Source organism: Miniopterus natalensis, chromosome 21 (genome assembly GCF_054644295.1).
Source record: "Miniopterus natalensis isolate mMinNat1 chromosome 21, mMinNat1.hap1, whole genome shotgun sequence".
Classification (NCBI taxonomy): Eukaryota; Metazoa; Chordata; class Mammalia; order Chiroptera; family Miniopteridae; genus Miniopterus; species Miniopterus natalensis.
Window position 1 is genome coordinate 19,727,855 of NC_142101.1, and position 10,719 is coordinate 19,738,573.

General features: G+C 56.2%; 1 protein-coding gene across 1 annotated transcript in view; it reads left to right on the forward strand.

Moving 5' to 3' along the window:
• Window positions 1-4,718, forward strand: part of NAV1 (neuron navigator 1) — a 112,045-nt gene extending 107,327 nt beyond the window's left edge. Inside the window, exons 26-31 of the mRNA XM_087828942.1 lie at window positions 630-784; window positions 920-991; window positions 1,286-1,482; window positions 1,977-2,095; window positions 3,085-3,282; window positions 4,147-4,718. Of these exons, the coding sequence (XP_087685068.1) occupies window positions 630-784; window positions 920-991; window positions 1,286-1,482; window positions 1,977-2,095; window positions 3,085-3,282; window positions 4,147-4,242 (837 nt within the window). The 3' untranslated portion in view covers window positions 4,243-4,718. The remainder of the gene's footprint in view (window positions 1-629; window positions 785-919; window positions 992-1,285; window positions 1,483-1,976; window positions 2,096-3,084; window positions 3,283-4,146) is intronic.
• Window positions 4,719-10,719: the final 6,001 nt, after the last annotated feature.

Consider the following 10,719-nt stretch of genomic DNA (forward strand, 5'->3'; position numbering starts at 1 on the left):
CCTCCCCCAGCCTTGCCCAGGCCCCTTCCCCTCCTTCCCTTCCCCGGCCTCACCTCAGTCTTCCTCCTGCCCCCTCCCTCCCGTCGCATCTCCTTTTCTAGTCCCCTCTGTCCCGACCTTGTCCCCCACACTCCTCCCCTTGCCTGTTAAGCCCCTCAATTCTACCCACTCCTCTTCCGTTCCCTTTCTTTTTGGTGTGATTCGCTGACTCTGGGCTTTCTGGGAGGAGGCACTCAGAATTAATTGTTACCTACTGTGCGGTCCCCTGCCAAGCCCCGGTGTCTCTGAGCACCTACCCTAACACTTGGGGGCTGGTTCAAATCTTGGTTCTCCCAGGTTGGGGAGGCAAGTTCCCTGGGAGAGATCATGGTACCAGCCAATGAAAATCCACTTAGCACTAGTGTTCCCCACCTTTGGGGCCTTTGGAACCACTGCTTAGGAGGGTGGCTTTAGAGCCCTGGGACCAGTGTATATCAGTCTTTGGCATCTGTTTCTATAGTCCGGGGGGGGGGGGAAGCAGAGGCCCCAGGGAGGTCCCGAGATAACATAGCGTCTGTAGGGCCCGTTGCCAGGGCTGAGCCGGCGCCTGCGGCTCCTGAGTGCTGACCCCTTGCCCTCTGTCGTTTCAGGACCTGCAGCTGTACCTCTCCAACCTGGCCAACCAGATAGACCGGGACACAGGCACGGGGGACGTCCCCCTGGTGATCCTGCTGGACGACCTGAGTGAGGCAGGCTCCATCAGCGAGCTGGTCAATGGGGCCCTCACCTGCAAGTACCACAAGTGGTGAGCTGGGGGCAGGACCATCGAGGTGGGGAGCAAGGGACCCGGGCCAGCCTGTGAGCTCTCGTTGGGCGCACATGGCAGACCACGCGTGTTCGGACGAGTCCGAGTAAATCCTTTTGTTCTTTCCTCCCACAGTCCCTACATCATAGGTACCACAAATCAGCCTGTGAAAATGACCCCCAATCATGGCCTGCATCTGAGCTTCAGGTGAGCACTGTGGCCCTGGAGTCTGTAAACTAGTTACATCCCGGGATCTGGCCAGAGTCGCAGCTGATTAGGGCTCTCTGCTTGCACACCCTGCCCCCAGCCGGTTGTCCGAATAGGGTCACTGGCTGGAGAATCAGCTCTGCCTGCCCAGGGCTGCTGCCCCGGGCCAGCTGACCCCTCTGTGCCCTGAGAAGGGACTGAGTGGGCGTTAGTGGAAGGGATGGACCTGCAGGGGACGAACCTGACAGCGTCCCCGTTGCTGCCCTGACCCCGCTCCCCCACCCCTGGCTGCAGGATGCTGACCTTCTCCAACAACGTGGAGCCAGCCAACGGCTTCCTGGTTCGCTACCTGAGGAGGAAGCTGGTGGAGTCCGACAGTGACATCAACGCCAACAAGGAGGAGCTGCTGCGGGTGCTGGACTGGGTGCCCAAGCTGTGGTATCACCTGCACACCTTCCTGGAGAAGCACAGCACCTCGGACTTCCTCATCGGTACTGGGGCTCCCCCACCCTACCCCCCACATGCCTGGAGACCTCAGGGGCTTCCCTACCGCTCAGCCCTTTGCGGGGAGCTCCCCCCCCCCCGGGGTCTTTGGCATCAAGGAGTGGAAACCTGTGACGTCGGACTTAGAGCCTCTGGGTCCCTCAACAAGCTTTCCCATGAGCTGGGTGAATCACTCCTCCCTTCAGGATGCTTCGCCCCTCCCTCCTGTTTCCCCGAATGAATGGAACAGGGGAGGGAAGTATTGGGGGTTTCAAGGCTTCCTCCCGCCCTCACCCAGCCCCACCTTGGGAGGTGTTTATTTAGGAGGTTGCCATCCTCGCCCCCTGCTCTGGAGGAGCCTCAGAATCGCCCCACTCTGAACTCCCTTCACCCCTGGCGAGTCAGCGCCCCCCCCCCCCGCCTGGGATTAGGGAGTCAGGGAGGCGGGGCCCTGGGACAGCCCAGCGCTCGGCCACCTTCACGGCCGCTCGCTTTTCCGCAGGCCCCTGCTTCTTCCTGTCCTGCCCCATCGGCATCGAGGACTTCCGGACGTGGTTCATCGACCTGTGGAACAACTCCATCATCCCCTACCTGCAGGAAGGAGCCAAGGACGGGATCAAGGTGAGCCCTGCCCTCCGCCCCCGAGGTCAGGCTGTCCCCCCCCACGGCAGGAGCACCTATTTCTTCGGCGTTGGTCACGGGCTGCCGAGACGGGTTAGGCTCTCCTCCTGGCGGGTAGACTGAGGCACTGGATGGACGAAGCCACCTCTGAGGGGCTGCCCGGAGCCCTGTGTCCACTGAGCTCCACCCACTCCGGGGATCAGGCAAATGGAGAAATAATTGTGCTAGGAATTATTTCTAATATAATTAGAAACATTTGTATCAGCCACGAGCAGAGCCTGATACAGATGTTCCTTTGGCCTCGCTTCTTAACATCCTCAAGTGAAAGGTGATAAAGTCTGCTCTGCTCAGATCGCTGGGCCGAGCTAGAGGCCGATGAAGCGTGGGGAGCGGTTTTTAAGTGAGAATAGGGACTTTGTGCTAAATGAAGATGTCATTTTTTAAAATCTCTTCCATCTCTGCCCCTGTGAATCAGGCATCTGTCCCCGCACTAGGGAGCGATGATGCCGTGACGACCCGTCGGTCGGTCACACGCTGTCCGTGAAAGTAATTTTGTCCTTGAGGCAGGTCTCTCCCGGTGCTGTGGTGAATTCCTAGAGACGTGGTCTGTCGGATGGAGGCCAGGAATCGTCGTTTCACTTAATTTTGCGTGACTAGTGCCCGTTTTCCAATTTAAAGGCATTTTCACACAGAGCGTCTGTCTTCAACAAAGTCAAAAAAATTTTTTAAAGGCGTTATTACCAAAGTGGAAGAGTTTCCTACTTGAAAAGTAAATCTGCAGGGTTTGTACGTGTTCGGTTTTCACACCATCTGCCAAATTACCCTCCAAAGCGGTTTCACCAATTTACACCAAATGCCTTCCCTGGCTGGGAAACGCAGAGAAAACTCCGCGGGATCAGAGCTCAGGGTCTGCACCTGAGGAGGTGCGTGGCGTGGCCACGCCTCTCGTCCGTGGGCTCCTCTCTCAGCAGCCCGCTTCCCCCCTCCAGGTCCACGGACAGAAAGCCGCGTGGGAGGACCCGGTGGAGTGGGTCAGGGACACTCTCCCCTGGCCGTCAGCCCAACAGGACCAATCAAAGCTGTACCACCTGCCCCCACCCACCGTGGGCCCTCACAGCATCGCCTCGCCCCCCGAGGACAGGACAGTCAAGGACTGCACCCCAAGTTCTCTGGAGTCCGACCCTCTGGTGAGTAGGAACCATCCTAAGATACGAACATCGAAGAATTGAAGTTTTCATGCATTCCTGGTGGGCGGAGGCCGGAGAGGGGCAGGAAGGGCAGGACCTGGATGAGGCCAGCAAGGAGCTCTGCCTGCCAGAGCCTTGGGGGGTGGGGGGGTACAGATCGTGAGCCTGCGGCCTGGCTTGAGCTAAGAAAGAATGTGCCAGCAGCGGGCATCCTAGCAGGGCCCGGGCCTCAGGCAGATCCGGTGGGCGAAACATTAGCAGTGCCGTCACCCAAAGGGACCGAACCTCAAGTATAGAAAAACGTCCCCGGGCAGAAGAGCAGACAGAGGACATGAGCCGACGTCCGACCAGAGGAAATGCACATGGACAATAAAAACATAAAGAGGTCCCACCTCTCCCTTAACTGCAGACATGCAGATGGAAACAGGGAGACGGCATTTCCCATCGGCCACAACGGTGGGGGAGGACGCACGGACGTCCCCAACGGCACCGTGTTAGAGCCTCGCACACACACATCCTGGGACCCTCGGGTTTTCCCTTCCGAGTGGAAAACTCTTCCACTTCAGTCACAGTATTTTTTAAAAATATGTTTGTTTTTATTAATTTCAGAGGGAGAGAGAGAGAAACATCAGTGACGAGAGTCATTGATCGGCTGCCTCCTGCGCGCCCCCTACTGGGGATCGAGGAGCCTGCAACCCGGGCATGTGCCCCGACCGGGAATCGAACCGGTGACCTCCTGGTTCGTGGGACCATGCTCGACCGCTGAGCCACGCCGGCCAGGGCGGCATCGAGATTTTTTATGTTCCCCTTCTGCGGGCAGGACCGAGCCCCGGCTCTCACGAGTCCTCTCTTACCCCTCTCTAGATGGCCATGCTGCTGAAGCTTCAAGAGGCTGCCAACTACATCGAGTCTCCAGACCGAGAAACCATCCTGGACCCCAACCTCCAGGCAACACTTTGAGGGTCCCGGGGGTCCCTGTCACCCCGGGCAGCAGGACGCTGGCATCGGCTCTGTTGGCGCCCCCTTTCCCCTCCCCTCCCCCAGCGCTGGCTCTCCAGCGAGACCACAACGGGAGGGGCAGGAGGCGCAGGAAGACGGCGGGTTCTTGGTGCTGCACCTTTGAGAACTTCCTAGCGAGGACTAGTGGGGTGGCGTTTGGGGACGTGTGTCCCCAGCATACATTTACTGGCCTCCTCTCATGACTTTGGGGAAAAGACGATGCTGGGTCTTTTTCCTTGATTTCTTGTCTCAATGACGGACTCCTGAGCTTTCTGGGGAGGGTTCAGAAGACACCAAATGAGCCCACAGCAGGTCCTCACCGATCCTCAGGAGCAACTCTGAGACAGACAGTCCCCGCGGGGACATCCAGGGAGGCGGGAGCTCCCAGGACTTATGCAGACCCCTCCTGACCCATCGCCACTGCCAACAACTCACCCCCGGAGCCCAGAAAAAGAAGCATGTGGTTTAAAAAAATGTTTAAGTCAATCTGTAAAAGGTTAAAAAAAAAACAAAAAAAAAAAGCAAAAGATGAAGCTGGAGAGGGGAACAGGTGCCAGGTAGAGAGCGTCACCCCCCCTCCCCCGCAGGCAACAAAGGGGACAAGACAGCTGGCCGCCCAAGAAGTCGCCAAACCACAACAGCGACGTCAGGGCCTTCGGAGAAAAGCAGCGGCTATGTCTCATTCCCGCTGATTTCACACCCATGGGCATCGATGAACCCTACGTTTTTATTTTTCATTTTCATTTGTGTTTGTTTCTATTTTTCCTCCCATTTGCCTATTTATTTCCTTTTCGTATTTTTTTTTTTCCCCCACCTGCTCACATGTTCACGAGACGCTTGGGCTGCTTCTCCAGGGGCTGGCTCGGCTTTTTCCAGGTGGGTTTTCTTTGGAGCATCTGACGCCATCTCATTGGCGCCGGCGAGGCGCCTGCCCGGCTGCCATCCTCGGGCTCCCTGGGGCTCACGGGAGACGCGGAGCATTGGTTCAGAGCCCTGGGACGGGAAGAACTTGGACGCCCCTTTGGAGAAAGCACGCGGTCTTGCGTGGGCGCCAGTGTGTGACTCCCTGTCTTGATAGAAAATCTACCCAGCTTCACCGTGGACTCGGGGAAACCAGGAAACCAGGGCTGTTCCTCTGTCCTGTAGCCTGTCTGGCTCCTCTCTGCGCCACTCTGGTGGTAGCCACTTTGCCTGATGAATTCCAAATCCCCAGCTGGCCTTCACTGTCTGCAACAAGTGAGTGTTCACATTCAGGACACTGAACATCCGTGTGAGGTTCTCCCGGCGAGAACACGAGGCGCTGCCCTGGAGGCCTGGCTGTCGGGTGCCTTCGTTCAACAAGCAGTTTAAAAAGAAGACAAGACTCGGACCCATCTGTTCACAGTCTAGTAGAAAGTGTTAACCTCCATGAAGCGCACATCCCGGTGTTACCGAGACCGTCAGGATCGTCAGAGGTGGAGCCAGAACCCGAGGAGCCAGCCAGAAAGAAGCCTTTGACGGGACATGCAGTGCACTGTGGACAGACGGTCCAGGGCCGGTTACGACGGACCTGAAGGAGCACGGCATCTTGCTTCTCTCGAGTGGGGAGGTCTACTTTCTGCCACTTTGAAAGCCCCTTGGGCCCACATTCAGGCTGAGCTGCCTGTTGAGGCCGAACCTTTGGGGCTCCGCAGACCAGAGAAACGTGACGAGCCCGGGCCCAAGCGCCTGCTCCTCGGATTCCTAAGTAGCACGAGACCGTCCGTCTCCGAATCTACAGTCATACCGGCCTGGGTCACTGTCCCACCCAAACAAGGGGCAGATGCATCTGAATCTTCGTGTCAGAATATTTTCATTTAGGTCCAAAAGATGGCCCGGAGTGTTCCCCTAAGAAAGCGTCTGCAGTCACCTGGTTGCTCCCAGGGGCGACAGGGTCCTCCGTGCCGGAGACGATCACCGCTATTGCTGCTAAGCCCGTGAGCTGTGAAGACCCCCGACCAACTCCGCTGTAACACATGCAATTCTGTGAGGGGGGCGGGGAGAGGCTGCTGGTCCCAGGATGGTGCTGACATCGCTGCCTTAAGGTCCCTGCTGTGCGGCGCGAGGAAGCCCCAGAGCTGGAAGTTCTGACCTGGAAGGAAGGGAAGACCGACGGGCCTCCTTGGGACCTAGGCCTCTTCTGAACCCTGTCCTAGCTGCAGTCCCATGGCAGGGCTCCGACTCTTAGCGCCATCTCCATCGGGTGGCCGAGCCCTTAACTCTACCTTCTGGTGCTGCCCAGCCAGTGCCTTCTGTCCTGGATGTTACTGGCTACTTGAGAAAAAGGGAGGGAGAACCCCTTCCTCCGTTCCAACTGCCTCAGACCCCCCCCGGAGGGACTCTTGTCTCCCTGATAACCGTGGGCGCCACCGTGAGTTTTATTTGGATCCTCGGCAGGTTGCTTCTGGAGGCCTCTTGTGCTATGACTTTCCTTCTCTATTCCCGGAGCCCGCGCCCATCTACTCTCAGCTGGCTGCTGTATTTGGCCCAGGCCTCCACTGCTTTCCTCCAGAAAGTGTGTTCCCATCTAGCGAGTTCCCTCCGGAGCCGGGACCCTGTTTACAGCTGTGCGCCTGGGCCCCTCCCCGTGGGGCCAGTCATCTCACCAAGGACCCGCGGTCACACCACAGCCGCAGCGGGTTGAGCCTCCCCCTGGTGCTATAACCCCCGGGACGCTCATCCACACTTCTCCGAAGCGGAACCTGAGCTCCCCTCACTGCCCTCGAATAACAGCAAGAGCGGGTCCACCGCGTCCTTCTACCCACTCACCTGCTTCTGGGTGGAGGCGACCGGGATCATCCCTCAAAAAACAGAAACTGGGTCCCACTGCTCATCGCCCCCTCCAGGCCCCTTCAGAAGAATCCAGCCTACCTAAGACTGGAGTCTGTGTTCTCCCCGCCTCTCCCTGTCCCGGGGGGCTGACGGGGTCCTCTGCGCCGGAGACGGTCACCCCAGCTCCTTTCCTCACCAAAGCTGGCTAGCAGATGACAAGGCTCCGTCCCCGGCATCAACCTGGGACAGCCACAGTCCGGGGGGAAGGGGGCTCCTCAGCACAGCCCCCCTCCCTTCCGGACAGAGAAGACCAACATGTTTTGTTCAGTGTACCTGTTTCTCGAACCCTGCCTAGGCACTAACAATAAAACTCTAGGTGATTGGAGGCCGATATGGGGCCTGATGTCTGTGTGTCTGTGCGTGTGTGTGTGTCTCGCCAGAGCCATTGGCTGTTGCTGTTTCCCATCTCCCGAGGCTCCGCAGAATGTCCCAGACGACCTGTGCTGCGTGGAGGCCCTACGGTGCTCATCCCTGTCTCTGCAAATCCTCAGACTGCCGTCTTTTTCCAGGGAGTCTAACCATTGGGAAAGCCGGAGGCCGCCGGGGAAGGGGGGTTCCCCAGAGCCCATGGAGAGACCCTACAATGAAGTCCTTAATTGGATGGCATGCTCCGTCTTGAATTACCAACCTCCTAACTCATCTCTCCATCCTCATAGAGGACTTCACACAAAATAGTGATTGGGGGGGGGGCGGTTCATTTCTTGCCTTCTGGCTCCCCTGGTTTGCAAGACCTAATAATCTCTTCCCTTGTAGCTCCCTAAGACAAGGGCTACGCTATTCTGAGGGGTACCCCCTTTCTGTGGGCTGAGGTAACTATTAACTGTATTATTCCAGAAAGAGCCGGGAGAAAGCAGCAGTAGCCGCCTCTAATGCACAAACACCTCACCCCCCCGGGCAGCACCATGGACAGAGACCCTGCCACTAAGCCACGATTAAGCCACGTCTCCCTGACCCCCATAGGGCTTGGTCCTGGGAGCCAGGAGGAAGGGGAGACCTGCCTGAACCTCTAAGGAGGCCTCCTGGCCTTAGGACAGGAAGTTGTTCGGTCCTGATCACACATTCGCATCGGCTTCAAACGCTAAATGAACCCGATCACCAAGCGTTACCTCCCCGTATTTTTTCCTTCCTTGCTCCTGTGCCACAGCTAAGCTGAAGCTAATACGTAGATGACAGGTCAGGCCCACTGATGGGGTGACTGTGGGTCACTCATGATGTCTAATGACTGGGCGTTGTGGCCCCACCGAAGAGGCCGTAAGTAATACAATGGTCTCAGGGACACCGTGTTCCCCAAAGGCCAAAGCGTGGAGATACTGTCCTTTATCATTGAGTCAACGACATATATATATTCATGAGTTCTCAGTCAACCTGGTCAGGGCCCTCCCCGCGGCCAGGGCCCATGGGTGCGTGTCCGCTCGGCCTGGCCCTGGGAGAGAGGACAGTAAACTAAGAGACTGTAGGATCCCAATGTGAGGACACCCACCAGTTAAAATCAGGAAGCTGCGGGGAGACCAGTGCAGTTGAAAATTAAACCCGCGTAGGCCCGGGTCCTCCCAGCATGAGGATTTCACCCGTTTTTCTTCAGAGTCGTGCCCTGGAGAGTTTTCTACGATGAGAGTGCTCATGGAAGTAAGTGGGCCCCTGGCTCCTTGACTTGTCTACTCTCATTTCTTAGAGAAGCGTTTCTCAGCGTGAACTTGTGACAAATGAAATTCTCAGGCCCCGTCCCTGACCCACTGAATCCGAAACTCCGGGATAGCGCCCAGCACCGTGGGTTTCACAAGCCCTCTGGGCAGTTACTGTTTTAAAGGAAAACCTAGCATCAGGGTCCCCACACTGAGGGGCTTTGGGACTCTAAATAAGAAAGTCCTAGATGATAATTCAGACTTTAACACTCATTCCAAAGTCCCCTTTTTCACGCTTCCTTATGTTTTTCCTTTTATTTAATGCAGGAAAGGTGTGTGTGCTTTTGCGGGGGGAATTAAGGGGTGTTTGGATCTCCTGATTAATATAACCTTCAGAGAAAAATTGCATGGCTCTGAAATTTGTACCTTGCAAACCATGTCCCCTCCAGCCTTGTGTGAGTTATAAAGGGTACTGCTGGGCCTGAGGACCTGGCCAGAGCCCCCTTCCCCAGGGCAGCTAACAGGTGCAGGGCTCCAGTATCCCAGGAAGACCCCTTCTCTTGCTCCGCTCAGCTCCCGGGACAGAATTCAGCACAATAAAGGGACAGTCCCAGGAACCAAGTCCCTGGGTTCATTCCTTTCCTTTCCCCACACCAGGACTTGGATATGGAACTGCTCAGCCATGGAAATAGAATAAAATCCTTTAAAAAATTAATTAATCTTTCCAAACTCACAGACTCTAGCTGTTGGGGCCATAGGGGAGATGAGAGTGTTTACATCTGGTTTTGTTTTTAAGTTTCGATTTTTCCCTGGGAGAGAGCAAAGAGGCATGCTAGTACTCAGCCTCTGAGCTCTGGAACCCAGCCTTTTGGGGGAGGGACTGAAGCCCGAGGACGGTGGGGGTGAAGCCATTGCACTCACATCACCCCTCGGTCCCTGGAAGGCTAACGGTGGGCCCTTTGGTCACCTCCTGTGGACCTTCGGCTTCCCTGTCATTTCTCTGAGACTGAGGTGTGGGTAATGAGGCAGGAGCCCCCATGTCCCCTCTAGTCTTGGCTGCTGCTGTGTAGTAGCCTCCACTTCCCAATGTTTTGTGTGTGTGGTGTTTTTTTTTAACAGAACAATCTTTCTAAAAATGAACTCCAACCCCAGCTAGATCCCCCACCCCCTCCCGTTTTAGGCAGCACTGGTCACGTGATGGGGTATGTTTCTCAAATGCATGGCGACCCTCAGGGGGAAGATGGCAGGGGATTTGCAGCACTTTTTTTAAAAAGACCATATTGGACAGAAAACCCCAAACCAGGCTGTGTGTGTATCTGTGTGTTTATGTTTTTTCCTCATTTGACCGCCCCCCTTTCACTCTGCCCCCTTTTCTAATGTAGAGAAAGCAAAACTTGAGTCTGGAAAGTAGAGCAATGTATATAATGCGGTAACAATCATGACAGGAGCTGGGCTGTCCCCCCAGTAATTCATTTTTAATAAATTGGTTGAAAATTAATGCACGCCGGGGTCGGCCAAAGAGGCCTCGGGATCTGGGCCCTCTGTCCACCAGGCACGTCTCCTCCCAGCAAGACTCACCCGTCCTGATGCCATTTGCATTTCAATAAAGTTATCTTCTGAATTGTCCACCTGTTCTCTAGCTCCCTCTGCCTGGTTTCTGTCTCTGTTTATCTTGCATTCTGGTCCTTGGCCTGGAAGCTGAGACTGCTTGTGGCCATTTGCCTAACCCGGGAATGTCTGGTCCCTTTGGATTGGGGGGGGGGGGGCTCCTGTTTGCACAATGTGGACCTAGTGTCCTTCACCAGAACTTGATATGTCCAGCCCAGAAGATGGGGTCCTTCTTGGGGTAAAAGAAAAGAAGCTGTTGTAACGGAGTTCAGCGTCTGGCCACCAAAATAAGGGAAATGAGTCCCAGTGTCCCCCACTGTGGTGCTGCAGGACCCTGGAGGCACTTTTCCCTAGGAAA